Source organism: Lentinus tigrinus (genome assembly GCF_003813185.1).
Source record: "Lentinus tigrinus ALCF2SS1-7 unplaced genomic scaffold L226scaffold_19, whole genome shotgun sequence".
Taxonomy (NCBI): Eukaryota; Fungi; Basidiomycota; class Agaricomycetes; order Polyporales; family Polyporaceae; genus Lentinus; species Lentinus tigrinus.
Window position 1 is genome coordinate 184,089 of NW_027137928.1, and position 23,407 is coordinate 207,495.

The following is a 23,407-nucleotide window of genomic DNA, read 5'->3' on the forward strand; positions in this document are numbered from 1 at the left end:
GTTCAAAAGTAACCACGGTGAGATCCGCAGATTCGACTCCTCTTACTATTCATTTCCTCGGATGCTCTGCTTCGACTATGACCTTGCCACACACCACGTTCATAAATTCAGGTACTTGGTTGTGTTTCCCTTGAGGGCTTCTTCGCGGACATTGACAAGTTCTCTGTCAGTGTGCACGTTTCACCCCCAAGATCCAAGATGCATGACTGCTAAGATCTACACGGCGACAACGCGAAGTTCCTGTTCGCATGGTACTTACAACACCTTCGGGACTACTCGTCGCGCCACTGTCCCAATCCCGGGACCTCCTCCTCATCCACCGTGTAGGAAGACCGGTATATGCGACCAACCGGAGTGGACCCTCGCTCCGAATTCGTCTTGGACTCGGCACACCGAGCGCGCTTGGTTGGACGGTGCGTCTCTTCGTGTAAGGAAAGCGACGACAGACTGCCACTCACTTGGTCTACGGTCGACTTGCGCTTGACCCCACCGGCGGTCGGCTCGTATCCCTGAAGCCATGGATGGCGAAATGCGCGAGAAGGGGGCGCTCGCTGGCGCGGCTCGTATTCTAACAGAGCATTCAAGAAAGCATGTCCTGCAGCACGGCGACGACGGTGAGCAGCGAGTCACGGAGCACAAATATTGATCCTGCCTTCATCGGAGACGTTGTGGTCGGTAAGCTTCCCCCAGTTCATGCGGGTATGTGCGTCATCTTCAAATGGATCGTCTTTCGTGAGCCTGATGGGATGTGAGCGAGCATCCATGAAGCAGCTGGACGGAACGGCGCACATCATGAAGACCATGACTCCGAGACTCCAGCTATCAACGACCAGGTTGTAGCCTTCGCATGCTGTACCGGCCAAGACCTCGGGCGCGACAAAGAGACGTGTACCACACTTGGTCTGTCAGCGGAGTCAGCTATGCCTGCTGTCGCTGACTGCTCAATCCTGCACACCTGCGGAACAGACAGCGGATCAAAGAATCGCGCCAGGCCAAAGTCGGCAACCTTCGCTACTGGTGGGTTGTCATTCGTCAAGAGAATATTCTCCGGCTTCAAGTCCCGATGAATCACCCCCATCGAGTGGATATACTGCAGTGGCATCAGTTCCAGTACATTACAACCTCGGAAGGGGATGACGCACCACGAGAGCGTCACATATCTGGTACGTGAAGCGTTTCGCCTCAGATTCAACTGTAACGACTCTGAATGTCAGATTAATAATGCTGGATGGTACACGACTGCTCACATAGTGGATCGGATCTGCTATTCAGGTACGATCCGAGGTCGCCGCCGGACACCAGCTCGAGCACGATACCTAGAACCATGTCAGCGCGAAGGTCATAAGCAGGTGCGCGGCGTCATACTGGTAGTCACTTCGTCGTCCTCGACGAAATGCTCCTTGTATTGCACGATGTTCTCGTGCTGGAGCGTCTTAAGGATCTCGACTTCGCGCCCGAGCTCGATCTTGAACGTGCTCGAACCCGTCGTACCCGTGCAGGATCCTCGCCGCCGCGCCTTCAACACGGCGTCGTTGTGCTTCTCTCCGAGTAACTTGACGGCATACTTCAGCCCTTCCATTCTGTGCAAAGCAATCTTCACCGTCGCGTATGAGCCTCTTCCCAGCACTGTCTTGGAGACATCATATACTCGAGACAGGCGGCGTCTGGCGAAAGATGACGCCTTCTGATGCTCGATGTGCCAAATGCGAAGGATGAAACCTCGTTCGCGACAGTCAGATGCTGAATTCGTCATGTAGAACCGACGGAAACTCACTGTCGTTATGAGGAGTACCAGATTGACCCAGTTCTCCGTTGGAACTGCCAAACGTGATTCGATCACCGCTCTCCGCAAACTTGTGTTGGTTCTTCCCGAAGTGCTCGTCGCCAACCTACGTATTCGTTCAGTCAGGCACTCAAAACCACAGAGCCAACAGAATCCCTAGCGCGTACCCATGTCCCAAATGTCGCGTCGAGGTTCGTCACTACCACCTGCGACGTAGTGGCCGACTCGTCGCCGTTCCACTCGATGGTGCAGTGAACACGACCTGAAACATCGTGGTGTGAGGTTGGCCTTGAGCACAGCGGGCGTGATGTACTCACTCAGCTCTTTCAGCTTCGGGAAGGTGATGTCACATTGCGCTTCCGACTTCCGACTGCCACGACCGATGGTGTACTTGAGCTTGGGCTTCAGAAAGTCGGCTCGGGTAACGCTCGGGTTGCCCACATTACAGGGAATCAGCGACCCCCAAGCCTGTGGCGAGAGCGGGTATGGCTCCTCGGACCGAGGTCGTTCTTGCGTGGGCTGAGTAGACTCCTGAGAGTCCTCATTCTGACTCTTGGCTGGTGATGCAGCCATGGTCGCGATGTCGTGTTCCGATTGGGTACTGTATTTACATGAGTTATGCAGTAATCAGCGAGGGGACACCCAAGGCACACGAGTCCGTACTCACGAAGTGTGTACGGGAAACGGATCAATCGGATGTAACGCGTCCGGTACTCTTGGATTCAGTAAGCGTGTTGCGGTTATTGTAGTAGCGTCGAAAATCCAGGTTCGAGGGGGAATTATAGAACAGAATAAGCAAGAATAGAAGATATACAGTAGATGGTGCAGAGACTAGTAGACGGGTGGTAGAAATGAACGTTGTGGCAACGACGACCCAAGAGCGTCGCCGTGGCAGGAAGCAAGGAGCATAAGCCCTCGCTAAGACGCGTCGGACGGTAAAGCGCATCGCGGACGTGTTTGCAGCGGAGATTATCTGAGTTACATTTGCATCATGCCGGCATACGCACCTGAAGAGGGAATCCTGAAAGACCAGTGGCCAGCCGACGTCGTCGGTACCGTGATAAGCTGACTGCGTAGTCAAGCAACTTTGACATGGGAAGTACAACTAGACGTACAGAGCACGTACGGAGGTGTCATAGCAGATATAATACAAGCAGGACTAAAGCGAGCGCAGAGCAACCTACATAGCTATGTACAAGTCGACGAAAATAGCAAGTATGGATGGGGAACGTATACACAGAGCAAACAATCCTATCCGTGAGATAATCCAAGTCCAGGGATCTCGTCCGAAGCTAAGTCGAAGGTGGGCCACACTAGCACAGCAGGAGACCGAGATGGCTGAGGAGCATGCTTAACAATGATGCCCTGCTCGCAGCGAGTGCGCTTGGCAGCCGGACTGTCCTTATCTACCACAGACATCGTTGACAGCGACCTTCCCAGTTGCAGGACGCTGGCCTTGCGCTTCTTGCTCTGCCGTTCCCGGTCGTGCTCCTCGTCCGAGGGCGTGGCTTGCCTCCGGGAAGCCTCGCGAAGAAGTGACTGCTCGCGGGCGAGCAAGCGTGCGCGCTGCTGGGGGCCTTGTTCAGTAATCCAAGCGTGATTCAGTGCTTGCGCGGGCGTCATGCGTCCCTTGGGTTCGTATACCAGCAGACGGCGGATGAAGTTCACACCTCAAGACAACGTGTCAGCAACAAACTGAAATGTGGTGCCATGAAGCCTACCTGTCTCACTGATGTTGAAGTCTTCGAGCAGACGCCAGTCTGGCTCATTCGGTGACGCGTCTGAGAACGGAGTTGACCTTGTGAGACTGTCGGTGCTCCGTCAGATGCCAGCTTGAAACTGGGGCAGGAAGAGCGATGACGTACATCATGTATATCATGACTCCGAGGCTCCAGCTATCGACCACTTTGTCATAGCCCTCGGTGCTGTCGTCTAACACCTCGGGCGCTACGTAAGCGGGAGTACCACACCTGGTCTGATGTTGAAAAGTCAGCTTGAGACACGATCGACGCCACATATCGACTACGTGCCTGTAACTCGGACAAGGAATCGATGACCTTAGCCAAGCCAAAATCTGCGAGCTTCACGATCGGGGGCGAGTCGTCGGTCAAGAGGACGTTCTCCGGCTTCAAATCGCGATGTGCGACGCCTTGACTGTGGATATACTTGGTGACGGGTGTGAGATGGTACGACAGAGAAGAGGGAACCAAAAACCCACGTCAAGAGCGTCACATATTTGATACGTGAAGTACTGGCCCTCGGGTTCGACTACAAGACATATCAATATGCGCTATGCAGTAATTATCGAAGTGACTCACGAAGTACCTCGTGCTTGAGCACGTACGACATGAGATCACCTCCCTTCGCGAGTTCAAGTACAACACCTGGTGATGAGAGGAGATGACATTGGTTTGAGAGGGACAGGGAGGTCAGAAGTACGTACTGACGCTGTATCCCTCGAAGAACGCTTCCTTGAGCTCGCAGACGTACGGATGGTCCAAGCCCTGCAGGATCCTCACTTCTCGCCTCAGGTGGGCTGCAGTCGCCGCCATTTGCCGCTCTGACCCACCCGAAGCCGTGGCGCTGAGAAGCTCGCGGAGTCGATCCCCGGAAAACATCTTGATCGCATAGTACTTATTCTCCCGTCGATGAAGCGCTTTCACCACGGTAGCGTATGCGCCCTTGCCAAGCACGCAATGAACGTCATAGGTTTTGTATACCCCTTCGCGTGGCCGTTCCTTGCAAGCCATATGACGAAACGTGAAGCCTGATAAGCCTCATTTCGTGAGTAAATGGGTGAGCGTAAGTTGTGCGTCTGACTGACGGTAGTCGTCCCGAGGATTCATGTTATACTTGTGGCTGGCTGGCGCGAAGGAGAGCTCATCTCCGTCTCTGAGGAGCCTAGACTCGTTCCTGACGATCCGCATGCCACGTATCTAGCAACTAGTTAGCGAGTCGATCACGAAAAGACAGATAGTTGCATAGTTGACTTACGTAGGTGCCATTCGAGGAGTTTAGATCTCTCACTGAAACGGCAGAGGTAGAGGTCTCCTCTCCGTCCCACTCGATAACACAGTGTTTCTGACCTTTCGCGGGTTCAGACGCGCGAACCTAGTCATCGGATTGTGCTCCGGGACTTACTCATCCTCGGGAAGTATTGGAACGAGACATCGACGGCTCCATCTCGACGGCTCCTACCCAAAGTGTACGTCCGTTTCGGTCTCAAAAAGTCTATGCGTTGTATGAATGGATTTGAGTTGTTCACTGGGATGAGAGATCCCCAGATACCGGTGTCCAGGACGTCCGTGAGCGGCTGACTCTCTGAAGCGCCCTGGCTTGGCGATTGTGTCGACTGCTGAGTAGACTGCGTCTGTTCTAGATCTTCCACCGCCATCGTCATCAAAGGTTGCAGGAAATTGAGATGTGCTGGTGCTGCAGAAGAGAGGAGCTGTGGTAGTCAAGCACAGCTCGGAGGGAAGTTATATAGCAGTACGTTGATGGTCGGTTACCAGCCGAAACACCCGAGAAGACGCGTCGCACCGTGGTAGCGATCAGTATAACAGCAAAGAGAACTATACAGCAGAAAGAACGCGTCAAGACATCGGGGAACGACGTCGTTCTTGTTCAAGTTCGTCGACGCGTCTATGATATCGGCTTCGCATCAAGCGGAGCTTTTCGGAGTTAATTTCCGTGGCCGGCCTTGGCCAGCGAGCGCTCGCCGCAGAGTCGACCAACGACGTCCACAGAGCTACGGTCTCACCCTCTGGAAGGACACATCACCCTCTGGAAGGACACAGGGAACAGTATCAGCTCACGCTCTCAAGGATATCTCTAGCCTGTCGCCTCCGACTTTCTAGTCGGTTCCGGCGGCGCCAGCTCTCTTTTTTGGCCCCTTGTTTCCGCTGCGATCTCTCTCTACACGGACGTAACCGGCGTAGACGTCTCGCAGTCTGGGTTGACATGGTGGATATCCGTGCTGCGGTCGACTGGGGTGAGTAGCATCTACGTCACTAAGAAGTGCAACATGCTCGGACAGAACGGATGGCGTTGGGCGTATCCGCAACTACGTGTGGGTTCCGCTGTCCGTTCGACTGGACTCTCCGCAGATCATACCGCAGCGCGGAAGACTCTAGAAGTCTATCAGGCACTGCTACGACGCGGCGATGTGTCTTCGCACCCTCTACTCCCTTGGAGACTCTGCGCACCTCACAAGCGGGAAGGGACAATCGGTTGGAACGACCTTCAAGCTGCCTGCACAGATGGCGCAGACTGTATGGCAGCATTCATCCATCCCAACGCACATCGTACTGGGCTCGTCGTGTTGCACTCTCTCGTAACCTCAAGGCTAAGTGTAGCAGCGATCCAATACCGCCGCATTGTTCTACCCATCAATTGGCCCTATGCCGCAGTGGGCGTCTAAGCTCCGGAGTCCGCAGATCCTAACATGCGCAATCATCATCTGAGAGCCATATCTCGACGTACGCACTCTCTCGGCACAGGCTTGCCGGTGAGTCGAATTTGAAGCCGGGTGACGCGGCGAGTTGGTCGGACGACCAGCAGTACCAAAATAGTCCAGTCCGAACGCGCGTCTTGCCGGCATGCCACTGCAAACATCACATACAATATTTGGACATATAAAGAGACACTTTCGACACCGTTGAAGACTAACTCGAGCACACCTAGCAGTTCCGGTGAGCAACTCACTCCACTACGCCGTTTCCTGCAACCATCGATTCCTGTCTCACAGATGTCTTCCCAAACCTCTACCACCAATTCTCCCCGCATCGCCATCATCGGTGGCGGCCTCGCTGGACTTTCCCTCCTCCTCACCCTTATCCGCCGCGGCGTACCCGCCACCGTCTACGAGCGGGATGCAAGCATCTCGGCCCGCGCCCACCTCGGAGGTCAGCTCGACCTCGGCTGGAAGAGTGGCCAGGGGGCGCTCCGCGAGAACGGTCTCGAGGCCAAGTTCAAGGAGCACTCCCGCCCCGAGGGCGAAGAAATGAAGATGTACGATGCTTCTGGCAAGATACTCATGCACCACGGCCTCGACGAGGGCGAGCAACCCCAGAAGAAACCCGAGGACATTCGCCCCGAGATCGACCGCACCGTCCTCCGCCAGATCCTCCTCGACGCCTGCCCCGCCGATTCTGTCAAGTGGGACCACGGCCTCGTTTCCGCTATTCCTATCGGGAAAGGCCAGCACGAGCTCACGTTCGCGAACGGTTTCAAGACGGTGTGCGACCTCATCGTCGGCGCCGATGGCGCACACTCCCGCGTCCGCCCACTCGTCTCTCCCGCCACTCCATTCTACACTGGCGTCAACGGCGTCGAGATCTCGCTCGCTCCCGCCGTCGCATCCTCTCCAGAGCTCAAGGACGTCATGGACGCCGTCGGCAAGGGCACCATGTTCGCGCTCCAGGACGCGAAGATGCTCGCGAGCCAGCTCAACGGCGATGGCCGCATCCGCACCTACATATGGTTCAGTGGACCCGCCGAGTGGACCGTTCCCTCCGACCCCGCCGAGGCGCGCAAGGTGCTCCTGGAGATATTCGAGGGCTGGCAGCCGTGGATGCGCAAGCTTATCGAGCATTGTGACGACGCTGCGATCTACCCCCGTCCGATGTACGTGCTCCCTGTCGGCCACAAGTGGGAGCACGTCCCCGGAGTCACACTCATCGGCGACGCCGCGCACCAGCTGAGCCCTTTCTCTGGTTCTGGGGCGAATCTCGCGATGCAGGATGCGCTCGAGCTTGGGCTCGCGGTTGCGAAGTTAGCTGCCGATGGACAGCTGGGCGATCGTGAAACCCTGGAGGCCGTAGTGAAAAATTTTGAGGTGGAGATGTGCACGCGGGCCGGACGCGTCGCGGAGTTCAGCCTGAAGAACCAGGAGGCATTCATCAACCCTGGGAGTCCGCAGACGGCTCTGGACCGGTTTGCCGGCTTGGAAGAGGTAGTTGAGCGGGAGGGCTGAGTCTTCGTAGTTTGACAACGTTCGTGAACTCCTGGTCGGGCACACGGTCTTTGCGCCAGGCGCGCTCACTGCTCATCCGTCTGCAGTCATCCTATAAAGCTATATACCCCAGACGTCGTTCCATCTTTCAGCGATAACTTCGGTGAGTTGCATAGTTGCGTCTAGCGGTTGCATAGTTCAACGCGAGAGTATAGACGGCATTGTTGACATCGACGATCGGAACATAACTTCAACATAGACGAGTCCCAACATGATCAGACACTACAGTGTGAGCACCATAGCAGAGTCTACGCCTCGCGTCGACCATCCGACTCTATGAATGCCGTGAACTTGTCAACGGCGGACTGAGGAGCGTCGGTGCTCATGAACGCCTCGAGATTGCCGTAGCTGAGAGCCGCAGACTTCTCCGCCCGAGCAAACATCTTCTTCTCTACATCAGCGACTGCCGCCTCCCTCTCCTCCGCCGGTACACCCTTCGAAAGCGCATCCGCGAGTGCCAAACCGAGCTCGAAGCCATCGAGCATCGCGAGGTTCGCACCCGCACCCGCAGCGGGGCTCATCAGGTGCGCGCCGTCGCCAATGACGGTCACCCCGGGCTTGTGCTCCCACCGATGGCCGACGGGAAGGTAGTAGAGCGCGCGGGGGTACACCGCAGCCTCGTCGCAGTGCTCGATGAACTTGCGCACCCACGGCGCCCAGTCGCTGTAGATCTCGAGCAGGGTCTTCCTCGCTTCTGCGGGCTCCGCGGGGAAGTATGGGTCCGAGCTGTGGTGCCATGCATACGCGCGGATGCGCCCGTCGCCGTTCCGCTGCAAGGCCATGATCTTCCTGTCTTGGCTGAGGAAGCAGCTCCCCTGGCCCACGGCCTCGCGAATGTCCGACATGGCGGTGCAGGCAGCGAGCTCGGGCGTTATGGATATCTCCACGCCGGAGACTTCATGATAGATTGGGGAGATGGGGGAGACGAGGGGGCGTACGCGGGAGCTCGCGCCGTCCGCGCCCACGACGATGTCGGCAACGGCTGTGAGGCCGTTCGAGAAGGTGAGCTCGTGACAGTGCGTGCTATCGTTGAGAGGACGGATGGAGGTGAGCATGTGTCCCCACTTGATGGCGTCTGGAGGGACCGCGTCGAGCATGATCTTCCGCAAGGCGCTCCTGTCGATCTCGGGGCGTGCTTCCTTCTCGTCCTCCGTCTCCTCCGGGCTGCGCCGGAAGAGCGGTATGCCGTCCTTGCCGCCTAGGCGAAGCTCTTCTCCTTCAACACGCGAGTAGACCTTGAACTGCGCTTCCAGTCCGTTCTCGCGCAGGGCGCGCTGGCCGCTTTCCCATCCTAGGTCGAGCGTGCTGCCCATGTGTGCGCGAACGTTCAGGTCTCTGTCCCGCTCGTAGACGGTTGCTGGTATGCCCCTGCGGAGAAGCGTCAGGAGGACGACAAGGCCGCCTATTCCACCACCGATGATGGCAATCCGTGGTGTAGAGGACATGGCGGTGGTAGACACTGGCATTGTCTGTTAGGATTGGGATCTGCAAAGAATTCAGAAAATCGAGTGTTAGGACAATATTGATGACGTACGCGTGAACTAGGCAATGCACACAGGGACTGATGAGTAAGTCGATACCCAGGAGATGGACGACTTCATGATTGCGCATCGCTGCTAGGATATATATCGCGGAAGCACCTGCTGGGATACTTGTGCCTTCTCCGCTTCAGTGGTCCAATGAATTTTCAGCCGATTCTTCCGCAATGTTGCCGGAAGGCCGCGTCATGAAGCCGAAGCCTCCGATGCATAGTCATGGAGCCCGCAGCCGTATCATGTTCACGAGTGTACACCACATAATGAGGCGTGGCGGATGAAGGAGTTCTGGTGTGTGGTTAATCCGAACCTCGGACGAGATGCTTTACACGAATTAGGGTCTAGTAGATGGCCGCGCTGTGTGCGTCACCTCGGCCGTATGTCCTCGTGTATGAAGCCATAAAGTTGCTGCCGTGAGTGTAGCTGCGCCTACATATACGAGTCGGCGTCAGACGTGGATAAGAAGGATAGCTTTACTCAGCTGCACATATCCATCAAAAGCTTCTCCATGGGCGCCGCGAACGAATAACGAACAAGGTGGACATCGGAGAAGTCGTGAGGTCGGACTCAACAGAAGATGATCCAGGATAAGAGACTACAGATGGATTAGATGATGGAAAGTCGTCCGAGTCCAGCGAGCTACCTGAATTGACTGTCATTTTATAGGTATCTACCTGAGTCTCACAGATCTTCGCCCTTGCCGCTCTTCACAATCGCCATGAACCTTTCGATCGCAGACTGCGGTGCGCTCTGATTCACGCATGCGTGCAAGTTGACCGTGCTCATCTCCGCAATGCGGCCCGCCCTCGCGCACATATTCTCCTCAAACTCCTTGACTGCGGCCTCCAGCGCATCCGACCGGGCGCCCAGCTTTGCGTCGGCGGAGAGCTTCGCAAGAGCAAGTCCAAGCTCGAACGCGTCCTGCATCGCGAGGTTGGCCCCGGCGGCGGCAAAGGGCGTCATGAGGTGCGCCGCGTCGCCAATGAGCGTGACTCCGGGGACGTGCTCCCACTTGTGGCCCGCCGGGAGCATGTAGAGCGGACGTTGGTAGATCGCCGCCTCGTCACAGTACTCGATCAGCTTGAGGATCCAAGGCGCCCAGCCCTCGAACTTCTCCAGGAGGACCTTGCGCACCTCGGCAGGATCGGAGGGGATGGTCCACTCAGCGGGCTCGTGCAAGTAGACGTAGGTCCGGATGCGTCCAGAGCTGCTGACCTGGGTGCCAAGCATCTTCGCGTCCTGCATGGCGAACATGCTGCCCTTGCCTGCGCCCTGGACGACCTCCGCGAGCTCCGGAGAGGATGCGACATCCGGCGCGAGGGAGATCTCGACGCTGTTCACGCCGACGTATTCGGGAGTTGCGGGGGAGACGAGAGGGCGGATGCGCGACCTGGCGCCATCAGCACCAACGAGGAAGTCGCACACGGTCTTGAAGCCGTTCGCAAACGTGAGCTCGTGCTGACCGTTGTCGAGGGGATCAGCAGAGGTCAGGGCGTGACCCCACTTGACAACATCTGCAGGGAGTGCATCGAGCATGATCTTCCGCAGCAGGCTGCGGTCGATCTCCGGTTTGGCCTTCTTCGGGTCGTCCGACTCCTTTGGGGTGCGGTGGAGGAGCGGGATGCCATCCTTGCCGCCGATGCGGACCTCCTGCCCTTCAACGCGCGAGTTCTCCAGGTACGCCTCCTCGAGCCCGTTCTCGCGCAATGCACGCCGACCGGTATCCCACTCTAGATCAAGCGTGCTCCCAATGTGTGCGCGTTCGTTCATATTGGCATCGCGTTCGTATACTGTTGCCGGGATGCCTCGGCGGAGGAGCGTGAGGAGAAGGACAAGGCCGCCCATACCACCGCCAATGATGGCAATCCGTGGTGTTGAGGACGTGGTAGACATCGTGGCGCAGAGGACCTAGAAAGTAACCATCAGCAGACCGTAGATGTGGTACATAGTATAGCCTAGTTAGTACGTACTTAATAGTCAGTTCTTCGTGTTCGCTTGGTTGGTGAATGTGGCGACTCCGAGTCGTTCGATATTGCTGTTCAGTATGTATGGCTGTTCTTATATAATTCGTCGATCCTCCTGCTGCAGCATATCTAGTGCTCATCGCCGACGCTCTGTGATTCTCTGTAGACCGAGCCGTCGAGCAGGCGTCATCATCCTGCCGAAAGTGCCGCCGCAAGGCCGCGTCATGGAGTCAAGGTAGCCACGGGCAACATCGACCGTCCTCCGTCGAACTCACCTACCGTTGAAAAGTCGACTCGTGTGCCGCAGTGTGTATAATGTATGTGGCATCTGGCATGGTGCGAGCTGGCCGCGTTGACCGCGTCATCTCGGCGGGCGGCTCTACCAATAAGCCCTGTCGTTGCTCGCGCAATACGTCGGCATGACTTTGGCTGCATTGGGAATCGTCCAGATTCACCTAGAGTAGCCGGCGGTGTCAACGAGTGTGTAGGGACACAACGAGAGAAGGAGAGCAAGTTGTCCGAGTCCCAGCTCCCAGGCTCCTGCCCAGCCGTGTCCTGAAGTTTGCCTCGAGAGTCCAAAGCGAAGGTCGAGAGCACGACGACACCTAGGTTTCGACATTGATCAGTTAGAAGCATACTTCCGGGCAAAGGGGGCTACAACTGTGCAATGTGTTCAGTGAGGTTGAGCGGGCCGATTACGTGGCGATTTAGTCGCTTGGTTCGCCAAAAAAAGAGACAGATCGGAACTGTTGGAGTGGCCAACGCCGGGATCGGACCGACGACCTTGGCGTTATTAGCACCACGCTCTAACCAACTGAGCTAGTCGGCCATAAAAATGACGCAAGCAATGACATCTATACCCCATGGTGTTAATACTGAACAGCTGACCGCCGGGAATCTCTACTACGTGACCGTCTTCCCCACCCTGATACACACATGCTCCGATATGCAGGCTATATACCCCCCTATGGCTTGGTTCTCAAACACCTTCCCAGATTTTGAGTACTTTGAACCAGCGAAGGCAAGCCTCCGAGGGAGACCCTCACTGCACCCGGGCCAGAGAGACGCGAAGAGGCATGGCGGAGCCCAGCTCTTCTTTGCCCTCGATGATGGGAAGCATGACAACAGCAGGGGCTCTCTTGATGCGAGTGGTGTCATCCGTAGGGGAGAACTCGAAGGTTTCGAGCAGTTCCGCGGAGACCGCTTGAAGCTGGTAAAGGCTGAATGGAGACGCAACGGTTAGACATGGACGAAAAGGTCGCGTGCAGAAGCACTCACGCGAAGCGCCATCTGTGCCAGCGTGCGTAATTAGTACGTCTGCTCCATGGTCGTACAGTGAGGAAGTGGCAGTGCTTACCCGATGCAGCCGCGTACCCCGGCAGCTGAAAAGCCCAACATATGTTAGTTCGCGTCATGCAAGACCCGACGTCGGCGACTTACAGAAAGTCATTCTGGAGGGCCTTCGTAAGTTTTCACCGATGCAAAAGACCATAAGGTGATACTCACAAGTTTGAATACACCCCCACCTTGACCTGCTTCTCCGAGTCGAGCTGGAAGAACCGCTCCGGGTTCCACTGGTCTGCGTCATCTCCCCAGACATGGGGCAACCTACAATAGTCGTACGGCAGTCCCTGTCACTCCTTATCTCCCCAGCGAGCAAGTATAAGAACTCACCTGTTGTAACCGCAGATCGAGATGATGATGGGCTGGCCTGCGGAAACAGGAATTTCGCTAATCACGGTCCCGTCGGCACCAGTCACAGGGTCCGAGAGCGGGATAACGTCGTCCTGCCCGGCGTAGCGCCACAGATGATAAGCGATGGGGTGGAAGCGGAGAGTCTCCTGCTCAAGAGCAACAGCATCTTTCTGTCAGTCCCAGACACCAGCTTTGAGATAGCGGATGGCTGACGCACCTTGATTGCAGCGAGGGTGTACTTCATGCTGTCCAGATCCTCGGGCGTAAACTCAGTGTCCCCACGCTCGACGACCAAAGCGCGGACCGCACGGATCTCTTGGCGAATGCGGGCTTGATACTCGGGGTGCTTCGACAGCTCGAAGAGCATCCAGCTCAGGGTGCTCGAGGTGGTCTCCTGGCCAGCGGAGGTGAGGTGGTGCATCTGAGCAAGGAGCTCCTCCTCCCCAAGCCGTGCACGCGCGTTCTCGGAGTTGTTCGCTTTCACTGTCGGACAGGGCTGGGTGAGCGTAGGGGAGCAACGCATGAGTCGGATGGTGCTCACGCAATACACTCATGACGTCGCGCTTCCCTTCGCGAGACGCGATCCCCTCCGCAGCGTTGGAGTAGTACAGGGCCCGCCCGACGCCCTTGAACATCTCGTTCAACTTCTGCATCCGCCGAAGGCTATGCATTGGGGTGTACTTGACCAGGTTGCGGACGGATTCGGGGACGTACTGCCAGAGGCTGCGATAAAGCATCGTGAACGGCGTCGGGTAGAGCAGTACATCATGGCTATACGACAGATATGAGATACCGTTGGAACGTGAGCGTTTGCAGGAGCAGGCTTACATGATCGTGCTGTACTCCTTTGCCAGCGGGTTCTCCATATTGTCGAGCGCTCCGAAGTCGTAGTCGAATGCCGCTGGCACAGAGAGCTTCAGAAACTGAGAGACGCATGAGCTAGAATTATACGGTACCTTGGCCGATGATGTCAAGAGCGCCGCGAGCAAGCCATTTGTTGACCAACACGACGCCGTCCGACTTCTCCGCGATCTGGGTCTTCCAATGCTCGATGACCTGTGCGACTAGATCAGAATGTACAAGGCAACGGCTGAGAAGGGGCCACCCACCTTCGCAGCAGTACGTTGGAAGAGCGGGACGAAGGTCCGGAGTTGCTGAGCACTGAACGCGGGATTCATGACCTTCCGGTGGCGTTGGTGCATCGATCCTGCCGTGACTGATGTCAGCATAGTAGAACTGGACCTTTCGACATGTGCTTACCCTCCGCCCATAAGATGCCCGGGCCAAGCTGCAGTAGCGTGAGAGTATTCACATCAACCCGCTTGGGGTAATTGTAGCTCGACTTCTGCAAGATATGCTGCAACGCCTGATAGACGAAATGCCAGTATGTCAGAGGCAGCGGTATACTACCACGTAGCATGCACATACCTTCGGATCCGCAGTCATGATTTGCTCAGCCTGACATATACTGGAGTCAGTGATAAGTGACAGCAGGGTGGGTAGAGCGACGAACCCCGAAGAACGTGCGAATGCGCCAGGTGGAACCGTACTCTCGCATCCACTGGAAGTCGAGATAGCCTGTCTCCGACTGGTGGAACAATTGGTGCTCATTCCCTGTCAAGGCGCGTCAGGAACTCGGATTGGCCAGAACAGACGCCAGAGACGTACCGAGCAACCTCGACGGCGCGTCGGGGCCACGGAGGAACTTGAGGCTCTTGCGGCGTGAGGCTCGAAGGACGAGCACGATGACGAGCGCGGCGAGAGCAAGGAGAGCGGCAGGAGAAACTTGATAAGCCATCTTGCGACAGGATGGGATGGTGGTTTGCACCACGGTCCACGAGTGTTGCAGCTGTTATAGTGAGAAACTCCAGCGCATGACGTGCTGCACTATGACCCCTCGGGCGGGATGCGGGAACAGAATCCAAGTAGACCCAAACGTTTATTATGCGACATACATGTCTGTGAGAACTGATGCGACTAAACCGCGGGGGAAGGCCGTTGTCGGCCGATGACTGTTACCTGCGAAGCACCACCTTCTGACAAACGAGCGACGCGTTCGCGCAATAGAGGATGACACGATAAACTCTCACCTTATTGTGGCGAGCTTCGCGAGCGGACACGGACCGGTGCTTGAGAATCGCACTGCTGCGTTCTGGTTTTCGAAGCTTCCGGGAGTGTGCTTCGCCGCCCGACCGCCCGATAAACCAGGGTGTATGCCGTACAGACAAACCGCAGGTGGTCATACAAGCATCGTCAATGCATTCATATGTGGGTCTTGGCCGTTGATTCGCCTGTAGAGCGCTTTGAGTCATTGACCGATCGGAGATAGCAAGGAGTTGATATCGGTCGCAACGAAGGCTGCTGAAGGGCTGAGAGGAAAACGTACAACACGATCAGTCCGTTATACTCAAGCAGACGGAGATTCAAGTTGCCATTGAATTTTCGGAAATTCACTGACTGGTCGGATGATGTCAGGTTATATGCAGGTAGGACCTGACTTACCGGCTGAACAGTAGCTATAGTCAAGAGCACTAATGCTAGCGATGACATTTGCGCTGAACATCCATTGAAGTTATGACACGAAGTTGGATTGAGTCCATGATAGCGACGCATTACTCACCTTTGACCTCATCGTGGCTGGTCGCTGTCATGGGCACTAAGTTTTGTTGAGCGGTTGTCCATCTGATGTCGTCGGGGGTTGAAATGACTTCGTAAGCCAACTGAGGTCGTATTCAAGCATATGACTCTGAGAAGCCAAAATGGCGTCCAAACGAGTCAGACTGACGCTCGGACGGCCCCGAGGCCAGTGGCGCTGTCACAGCGGCTAGGTTACTATATCCGGCGGAGAGCGAGGCCAAATAACGCCGCTCAGTACTTGACCTCATTCCACGTTTCTCCAAGTCCTCTTCATTCTGTGAGTCAACAATCTTTGCAGAGGTCAAGAGTGGTACAAGCTCACCAGTGCAGGAGTCCAGCCCGAGGCACTGGCCAGACAAATGCTGGTCGAGCCAGAGACGAGGCTCGAGCTGTGTGACCAAGATCGAGTCCAACGTACATGACTCCGCGACAAGGTGGCCACGATATGTTCACTGAATAGTATGAACGAATGTCGTGACTCTGAAGCTTGGGTCGCAGAACTTTCTGGTCAAAGACAAACACCCACGCGGTCCCATCACGGCTCCGAGACTGTGCAAACGGCGGGCAGGTTACGCCACGACGCGTGTCCGGCCGGCATCTCACTACAAAACGCATAGCAGTATAAAGAAGGCATACTGCCCTTCGCTGGAGCCCAACGCACTTTCCAGGTGAGTTACAGACTTCGTTCCATCGTCTCCCGCACACACATCATCCATTATCCACGATCTCGACAGACATGTCTTCCCAAGCTATCACCACCACGACTACTCCCCGCATCGCCATCATCGGCGGTGGTCTCGGCGGCCTCACCCTTCTCCTCACTCTCGCCCATCGCGGTGTCCCCGCCACGCTCTACGAGCGCGATGCCAGCGTCGCCGCCCGCGCCCACCTCGGAGGCGTGCTCGACCTCGGCTGGACGAGCGGCCAGCGCGCTCTCCGCGAGAACGGCCTCCAGGACGCGTTCATGAAGCACTCCCGCCCCGAGGGCGAGGAGATGAAGATGTACGACGCATCCGGCAAGCTCCACCTCCACCACGGCCTCGATGAAAGCGGACCCCAGCAGAAGCCGGAGCACATTCGTCCCGAGATCGACCGCACCATTCTCCGCCAGATCCTCCTCGACGCCTGCCCCGCCAACGCAATCAAGTGGGATCACGCTCTCACTTCTGCCGTGCCCCTTGAGGACGGCAAACACGAGCTCACGTTCGCGAACGGCTTCAAGACGGTGTGCGACTTCCTCGTCGGCGCTGACGGCGCCAACTCGCGCATCCGCCCGCTCGTCTCTCCTGTCACGCCCTTCTACTCTGGGGTGAACGGCGTCGAGATATCACTCGCCCCTGCCGTCGCCTCCTCCCCTGAGCTCAAAGACGTCGTCGACGCGATCGGCCAAGGAACTATGTTCGCGCTCCAAGACGCGAAGATGCTCGGGAGCCAGGTCAACGGCGATGGCCGCATCCGCACGTACGTATTCTTCCGCGGCCCCGCCGAGTGGACCGTTCCTTCCTCTCCCGCCGACGCGCGCAAGGTTCTCCTCGAGAAGTTCGAGGGCTGGGCGCCGTGGATGCTCAAGCTAATCGAGTTCTGCGACGACGCGGCAATCTACCCCCGCCCGCTCTACATGCTCCCTGTCGGCCACAAGTGGGAGCACGTCCTCGGAGTCACTATCCTCGGGGACGCCGCACACCAGATGAGTCCCTTCTCTGGCGCCGGGGCGAACCTCGCTATGCAGGACGCGCTCGAGCTGGGTCTTGCACTTGCGAAGCTCTTCGCTGAGGGGAAGGCGGGTGACCGTGTGGCACTGGAGGTCATCGTGAAGGAGTTCGAGGTGGAGATGTGCGAGAGGGCGGCGCGCGTTGCGGACATGAGCAAGACGAACCTCGACGCGTTCGTCAACCCCGGCGCCCCGCAGACGGCCATTGACCGCTTCGCTGCCTTCGGCGAGATGGAGGAGCGTGAGGGTTGAGCGCTGAGTTGAGGCAGGCAGGGTAAGTCTGGAGTCATCGGTACGAGCATTTTGGTAGGCAGTAGCAGGTAAGCAGAGTCGTTCAGTAGCACTAAGTAGGTACTGGTAAGGTGAGTAGGATTATAGGTAGGTCAACAAGGTAGGCAGGTAGGTAAACCGGTAAGCTATATCTCATATTCATATCTTCTGGCCCAAGGCGGACGCAGTTCACGTCCATGTATAGTACGGCAGACATTCCCATGCAGATCCCCGGCTGCAGCGTATTGCACGGCGGCGGTGCTGCTAGTCGAGCAACGTGGTTAAGCAAGTGGTCGACGGCTGCAATGTCCGTCGACGGTCGCGACTCGCGGCCCATGTCGTCGGACTCCGGACGGTGTTTGTGAGAGTGGTGCAATCTGGACTCTGGGACAAGGGAAGGGGCCTGCGCAGGTTACGCTCTGCAGGCTGTAGCCAATTATGTAGTAATGTAATGTAATTCGGACTGCGATCGTCACTGCGCCTGCGATCTCCTACACTCGACGTTGAACTTGCCAGTGGGTTTGAATTCAGCGCACTTGCATCCGGGGCTGTTGAGCATTATAACTTATAAGTCGCCAGGATTCAACCCGCATTGGACGCCAACTTCCAACGGTATGCGAGAGAAGAGGAAGTATGCGCCCGGAAGAAGGGGTTCAAGTTCAAAGTGGTTAGAGGAGGACCATGGAACTTGTTGGCGCTGTAGCACAGCTTGGGTACTCTGCGCGTTTGGGAGCGGCACGGTGATCGTCGCAATGCATTATACCATTATACTCTACTGCTGATCTGTGTTGGACGACGCGCAAGATGATCGCATCGGTCGTTCTGAAACCGCTCCCAAGAGAAGTACTCTACATAGAGCAGGCCCTCCAAGGCCTAATTATACTGTACACAAGCTGCGTACTCGTAAGGCAGAATCCATCAGTTCTGGACAGCCACCGCCTCGCCACATTGGTGACATGGTGAAAATCGGATTGAGGTCCTGCGTGACCACGAGTGCGCTTCTAAACAATTCGTATTACCCCGATTACGTTGTGCCTACGATACGAGTGACTATGTGCCCGGAAGTACTAGTACATCAATCGGACTGCACGAGAGCGAACAAAGCAGTCAGGACGAAAAACGAGCGGCGAGCGGTGACCCCATTATCCAAACGGGACTGACGAAAGCGAAGGGCGAGAGCGAAATAGAGCAGAGATCAACGAGCCGCATCCTGTGTCCTTGCCCTCCGTGGCCTACGCGTCCGTCTCGGAGGCTGCTCCGTCATCGCGACAGGTGGCGGGAGGGCCGACTGCGCGGTCTGCACTCGCCGCTTGCGTTTCCGAACGAACAGGATTGCGAGGAAGGCACCTGCGGCGAGGAGGACCGCGCCGAGTAGTGCCCCGAGGACTTCTGCGGCGATGTCCCCGCTGGACTGGCCGTGCTCGGCAGGGGAGGAGGGCGTGGGTATAACGACGGACGGGGTCACTGTGGCGAGGGTCGACGATGAGGGTAATGAGGGTGCTACGAACGGTGCTGTGCTGGGGAGCCGTGTGAGTGTGTGAAGAGTGCAGACGGGCCGGGATGCTCACTTGTTGTCTGATACAGTGAGGGTGATGGAGTCGATGTCGAGCACGGTCGAGACGTTGGACTGGTCGAACGTCAGGGCGAGGGTCGTGAGTCTGTCCTCCGCGAGACCGATGATGGAAATCGGCTGGATGGAGGTGTTGACCCGGGCGGAGACGGAGACGACCGGGTTCGAGGTGGACACGGAGATGTTCACGGTCGCATTGGACTCGAGGGATGTCTTGATATTCAGCGCGAGTGCTAGTTGCAGAACGGGCACACGACCATCATTGTCAACTCACGGGACTTCTTCCTCCGAACGGACATAGATCATAGATCTACCGATGTCAGATTGACGCACCTCTGACGGAGAGGAAGAGCTGGGGGATGAAGCCACCGCTCGAATTGTTTGGTCCCGAGGTGGTAGTAAGCGTGCCATCGGACGCGTTCGCAGACGTGACGATCAGCCTGTGGTCCGGAGGTGCAAGGCATGAGATGTGATTTGAATGCAGGAGCCAGGGCGAGAATGGGTGCAGTGTGACGGCAGACTAAGGGCCAGGTAGTGGGAGGACGTACCATGAACTATTGCAGGACTCGGTACCAGCCGAAGATAGCGTCAATCCGCACGCGGGCGGGCTGTAGATGATCTGAGACGCGGTGTCCTCGAGGGTGATGTTGACGACTGCGCGAGCAAGCCCAGGCAAGAGAACGAGGAGTACGAGGAGCGGTCGCACAAAAAGCAGCAGCCTGGGCACGGCGGCGTGCCGCAGGAGAGGCCTGGACATGCTGGCGTGCAGTCATGAATCCCGGGGCGGGGTGAAGAGTTGCGGATGATGGAGGGGGCGGAGGACAGGTGCGTCTATCCGCCATGGCAACGTGAGTTCTGTACATTCACGTACGCGCATGCTTGACGCCGTTTATAGTCTTGGTCCATCGCGTGTGCGGTTAGAACGCACCTTCCGACCGTGTATGGCCACTCCGGGTCTACCGCGCCCGTAGGCTGCGGCGAAGACATAGAGCTCGAGGCAAGGATGATTTTGTTGGTGGCGGTCGAGCGCAAGACGAGTGCTTTCAGCGCCCGTAGATGTGCCTGAGAGAGGACGAAATTGGATAAGACCCTTAGCCCGTGTTAATCCAGGGGTTAAGTTCTAATTTGGGGATGGAATTGATTCGGCAGCGGAGAAATGACAGATCCGGGGTGTCGACGTGACGGACAACGTGCTCAGGCCGTCGGGCGTTGGCAACGTCGTCGTCGGTCTCGCTTGTCTCTCTCTCTCTTCCTCCGCCCTCCAGCCATCCCCAGGCTCCGCATCCCTCGTCTCATCTCTCGTCCTCCAGACCTCTCGAGGCTGCGCGCAGTCCCCGCCGGGACGTTCACTCTCTTTCCACCACGCTCATTTTCTCTCGCTCTCTCGTAATCCCAGAAAATGCTCGACGATCTCTCGCTCGACAAGCGCGGTCTCCACCGCCGCCTCACTGGCGGCCTCAAGCGCGTCAACAACAAGCGGGTCTACACCCCCACCGCCATCTTCACGCACTGGGATACGGCCACCGACACCACCACTAGTGCGCCCGCGCAACCTACCACGAGTGAGTTCAATCTTCTTGTCGACGTCGGGTGCGGACGTAGTACGGCATAGGGATACGTCAGAGATTGTGAATGCGCGCTGCCTGGACTGAACTATCGCACCAAGATGAAACTAGGTTTGCCTGGCGCATTATCGCAATGCTTTCTCCCACTTGCCACGGCAGACTGGAGATGCACTACGCGAGGATGTGACGAGATTGCGAGCAGGGGCAACCCGGTTCGATTTGCGACGCGTCTTCGCATCTAATCAAGCAGATAACTGGGTGTCTGCCCGGCGGATGTGTCCCCGCTGCCTTAGATTTACTGGCATGACAGCGTACGCACTGTGGCCATTGTGCATCCACATCCAGTTGGCTAGTGCATCCCGGGAGGTTCTATAAAGCACGCCCGTGTTCGTGGTCCATTTTGAAGCTTCACTCGATACCGAGGCGAGCTTGAAAGGCACATACATGCACCAACTAGCGTCCCAAGCGGGCACCTCAGCCTCAGCCTCACCCCGGATGCGAGATTGCGTCGATTACGTCCGCATATAGTGCGGGTTGGGGTTCGCTCAGGATGTTGCCCGGCCTTCGGGCGTCTTCGTCCGACGGTGATTATCAGCAGTGTCTGACGCAGGTTCCGAATCTTCGTCCTTGTCAGACTCTTGACGTTGGACATTTGCATATGCATCGCACAGAGTCATACGATGCGCGAATGACCAAGGCGGATAGGATGAGTGGCGCGTCCGAATAGCGAATTTCACCGATTATCCATACCTCGTCTTGAGATGGCGCTGCTGAGGCGTCCGCAATGCTGGTAGTTGTGAAGAGACATACATGTGGATCGTGTATCCCCACCTATCTTGTGCATGGTTTTGTAAGACACTCCTTGCTTACCGAACTTATAGGCAATCCCGTCCTTCCTGGCGACACGAACACGATCACGACCTCCAGCTCCGTTCTCTCTATCTCCATCCCGGGTGTCGTGCTCCCCACCACGACGTCGGCGGCCCCCACCACTTCCACCTCGGTGATCACGACCTCGTCCTCGATTACGCCGACGACCACATCCACGACTCCTCCGCCTACCACGACCACTCCGAGTACTACGAGCACCTCAACGTCTGTGTCAGTTGCTCGGACCCCGCTGCAAGACGCCACCACTGAGGTTAGGGTGACGGTCACCTCCACCCCGTCTCAGTCTCAGAGCGCGACGTCGCTCGCGGCCAGTCCCACCAGCTCGACCACACCCAGCTCTGGAGTCAGCACTGGCGCGGTTGTCGGTGGTATCGTCGCAGCGGTCATTGCGGTCGCTGGTATTGTCTTTGCGATTATCTACTTCGTGGTAGGCTCTGCACTCTGCTCGTGATTGTATGCGATACTCATATGCTCCCAGCGCCGCAACCGTCAAAGCAGCGGCGATGATGACGGCGCTGACTTCGACCCCGACGCGTTCCGGCGCCAGTCGATGATGCTCCCGGATGACGGTGCGTCTGGCATGGCGCGTGCGATGACCTACAGCCGTGGCGGTGCCCGTCCGCCGACGATGATTGAGCACAAGCTGGCCAACGCCCCGCTCTCGTACAACGCGCCTCCGATGCCAGGACACCCCTACGGATACAACTCGTACAACACCTTTGGGCCCGGTCAGATCATGACGCCGACGACGGTGAACTCCGCGAACCCATTCTTCTCGCAGTACAGCGAGTCTCCGATGGCGTCTCCCGTCACGTCGGTCCCTGCCTACGACTCTGCGTACGACGCCCAGGGCAACCCGATCTCTCGTCACCCGTCCGTCGCATCCACGGCTATTCTGTCGCGTCACACGTCGGCTTCCTCAAACAAGCCTCTGCCTGACCCAGCTGGCGACGCGCAGTACGTCGATATGAGCCGGTCGAGCGTGACCCCCTTCCAGGCCCAGCAGTACGCCGAGATCTCGCGCCGTCTTAACACCACCCCTCCTGAGCCACTCCCTCTCAGCGCTGTCGCTGAGGAGGTCGAACATGGCCAGGAAGTCACGATGCCTGCACCGGTGGCAAGAGCAGTCGAGCCGCTCGAGCTCCAGCCGCAGATCAGCTTCGACGAGGGCCAGCGGCTCACCGTCCAGCCGACGCCGCGCGAGAACTCGTTCCCCGAGTCGCCCTTCGCGGACCCGAACATGGTCTCGGAGCAGAGCCAGCACATCCCGAAGCGGGACTCGGCGGACTCGATCCTCCAGGCCCCGGCGCCGTCGTTCGCCGCCAAGGAGCGCGAGCGCATCACGTCGATCCCGCCCACGCTGCCCGACATCCAGATCGAGCAGCGTCCGTTCTCGCCCGTTACGCTCGACTTCCCCGTCGCGCCGTCGTCGGTGCACGCGACGCCCTCGCCGTTCTCGACGTCGTTCGCGATCCCGTCGCCGCCGCCCAGCGCGCACTTCCCTGAGAACCAGAACCAGAACCGAGCGCCGTCCCCCGTCACCGTCGCCGAGTCCGCGTCCGCGCCCGTGTCCCGTATGCCCGCGGCCGCCCCCGCGGCGAAGCGCCCCGACACGGTGTACACGCTATACGACGAGGAGGACGCCTACGGCGGCATCTAAACCTGCAGAACTGTACCACCACCCCTCCCGCGCCCCGGCGCGCTGTAGCATCTCCCCCGATCTCTCTACCTCTACCTCTACGTCCTTCGTTCTTTCTGTCCTTCTCTCCGACA

The 23,407-nt window shown here is 57.5% G+C and overlaps 11 protein-coding genes and 1 non-coding gene across 12 annotated transcripts; 3 read left to right on the plus strand and 9 right to left on the minus strand.

Annotated features, from left to right (window-relative positions):
• Positions 1-118: 118 nt before the first annotated feature.
• L226DRAFT_614354 (kinase-like protein) lies at positions 119-2,690 on the minus strand. The gene is made up of 11 exons (XM_067686628.1): positions 2,451-2,690; positions 2,101-2,384; positions 1,951-2,045; positions 1,775-1,889; positions 1,366-1,719; positions 1,248-1,316; positions 1,143-1,192; positions 956-1,090; positions 790-902; positions 653-738; positions 119-595 (listed from the first exon to the last, which is right to left on the minus strand). The coding sequence occupies exons 2-11, from the start codon at positions 2,354-2,356 to the stop codon at positions 273-275; spliced, it is 1,596 nt and encodes a 531-aa protein (XP_067533669.1). The 5' UTR covers positions 2,357-2,384; positions 2,451-2,690; the 3' UTR covers positions 119-272.
• A 187-nt stretch (positions 2,691-2,877) lies between these two features.
• Positions 2,878-5,387, minus strand: L226DRAFT_614355 (Pkinase-domain-containing protein). Its single transcript, XM_067686629.1, has 10 exons — positions 4,925-5,387; positions 4,778-4,869; positions 4,608-4,719; positions 4,227-4,550; positions 4,102-4,167; positions 4,002-4,051; positions 3,814-3,948; positions 3,649-3,758; positions 3,505-3,590; positions 2,878-3,453 (listed from the first exon to the last, which is right to left on the minus strand). Exons 1-10 carry the CDS (start codon positions 5,181-5,183, stop codon positions 3,035-3,037), a joined length of 1,653 nt encoding a protein of 550 aa, XP_067533670.1. The 5' UTR covers positions 5,184-5,387; the 3' UTR covers positions 2,878-3,034.
• Positions 5,388-6,504: 1,117 nt separating this feature from the next.
• Positions 6,505-7,980, plus strand: L226DRAFT_536604 (FAD/NAD(P)-binding domain-containing protein). Its single transcript, XM_067681148.1, has 2 exons — positions 6,505-7,899; positions 7,952-7,980. Exon 1 carries the CDS (start codon positions 6,531-6,533, stop codon positions 7,755-7,757), a length of 1,227 nt encoding a protein of 408 aa, XP_067533671.1. The 5' UTR covers positions 6,505-6,530; the 3' UTR covers positions 7,758-7,899; positions 7,952-7,980.
• On the minus strand, positions 7,915-9,405 carry L226DRAFT_614357 (monooxygenase FAD-binding protein). The gene is made up of 2 exons (XM_067686630.1): positions 9,331-9,405; positions 7,915-9,281 (listed from the first exon to the last, which is right to left on the minus strand). The coding sequence occupies exon 2, from the start codon at positions 9,260-9,262 to the stop codon at positions 8,045-8,047; it is 1,218 nt and encodes a 405-aa protein (XP_067533672.1). The 5' UTR covers positions 9,263-9,281; positions 9,331-9,405; the 3' UTR covers positions 7,915-8,044.
• A 444-nt stretch (positions 9,406-9,849) lies between these two features.
• L226DRAFT_111990 (FAD/NAD(P)-binding domain-containing protein) lies at positions 9,850-11,450 on the minus strand. The gene is made up of 3 exons (XM_067672137.1): positions 11,302-11,450; positions 9,975-11,239; positions 9,850-9,926 (listed from the first exon to the last, which is right to left on the minus strand). Exon 2 carries the CDS (start codon positions 11,222-11,224, stop codon positions 10,013-10,015), a length of 1,212 nt encoding a protein of 403 aa, XP_067533673.1. The 5' UTR covers positions 11,225-11,239; positions 11,302-11,450; the 3' UTR covers positions 9,850-9,926; positions 9,975-10,012.
• Positions 11,451-12,050: 600 nt separating this feature from the next.
• On the minus strand, positions 12,051-12,124 carry L226DRAFT_t167. The gene has a single exon. It is a non-coding gene; the product is annotated as a tRNA-Ile (tRNA).
• Positions 12,125-12,337: 213 nt separating this feature from the next.
• L226DRAFT_466103 (cytochrome P450) lies at positions 12,338-14,788 on the minus strand (the record flags this gene model as incomplete). The annotated part of the gene is made up of 15 exons (XM_067675960.1): positions 12,338-12,515; positions 12,574-12,585; positions 12,653-12,677; positions 12,736-12,746; positions 12,802-12,903; positions 12,970-13,136; positions 13,208-13,473; positions 13,532-13,761; positions 13,819-13,891; positions 13,947-14,046; positions 14,100-14,197; positions 14,251-14,356; positions 14,419-14,448; positions 14,504-14,604; positions 14,659-14,788. 15 exons carry the CDS (start codon positions 14,786-14,788, stop codon positions 12,338-12,340), a joined length of 1,629 nt encoding a protein of 542 aa, XP_067533674.1.
• A 72-nt stretch (positions 14,789-14,860) lies between these two features.
• On the minus strand, positions 14,861-15,741 carry L226DRAFT_112058 (uncharacterized protein). Its single transcript, XM_067672138.1, has 3 exons — positions 15,611-15,741; positions 15,493-15,545; positions 14,861-15,281 (listed from the first exon to the last, which is right to left on the minus strand). The coding sequence occupies exons 1-3, from the start codon at positions 15,639-15,641 to the stop codon at positions 15,006-15,008; spliced, it is 360 nt and encodes a 119-aa protein (XP_067533675.1). The 5' UTR covers positions 15,642-15,741; the 3' UTR covers positions 14,861-15,005.
• Positions 15,742-16,257: 516 nt separating this feature from the next.
• L226DRAFT_536609 (FAD/NAD(P)-binding domain-containing protein) lies at positions 16,258-18,073 on the plus strand. The gene has a single exon (XM_067681149.1). It carries the CDS (start codon positions 16,364-16,366, stop codon positions 17,588-17,590), a length of 1,227 nt encoding a protein of 408 aa, XP_067533676.1. The 5' UTR covers positions 16,258-16,363; the 3' UTR covers positions 17,591-18,073.
• On the minus strand, positions 17,637-18,090 carry L226DRAFT_112071 (uncharacterized protein). The gene has a single exon (XM_067672139.1). The coding sequence runs from the start codon at positions 17,943-17,945 to the stop codon at positions 17,682-17,684; it is 264 nt and encodes an 87-aa protein (XP_067533677.1). The 5' UTR covers positions 17,946-18,090; the 3' UTR covers positions 17,637-17,681.
• A 512-nt stretch (positions 18,091-18,602) lies between these two features.
• L226DRAFT_536611 (uncharacterized protein) lies at positions 18,603-20,135 on the minus strand. Its single transcript, XM_067681150.1, has 4 exons — positions 19,727-20,135; positions 19,512-19,618; positions 19,177-19,411; positions 18,603-19,125 (listed from the first exon to the last, which is right to left on the minus strand). The coding sequence occupies exons 1-4, from the start codon at positions 19,933-19,935 to the stop codon at positions 18,804-18,806; spliced, it is 873 nt and encodes a 290-aa protein (XP_067533678.1). The 5' UTR covers positions 19,936-20,135; the 3' UTR covers positions 18,603-18,803.
• A 442-nt stretch (positions 20,136-20,577) lies between these two features.
• L226DRAFT_466008 (uncharacterized protein) lies at positions 20,578-23,294 on the plus strand (the record flags this gene model as incomplete). The annotated part of the gene is made up of 3 exons (XM_067675957.1): positions 20,578-20,744; positions 21,599-22,061; positions 22,113-23,294. The coding sequence occupies 3 exons, from the start codon at positions 20,578-20,580 to the stop codon at positions 23,292-23,294; spliced, it is 1,812 nt and encodes a 603-aa protein (XP_067533679.1).
• Between the last annotated feature and the right edge of the window lie 113 nt (positions 23,295-23,407).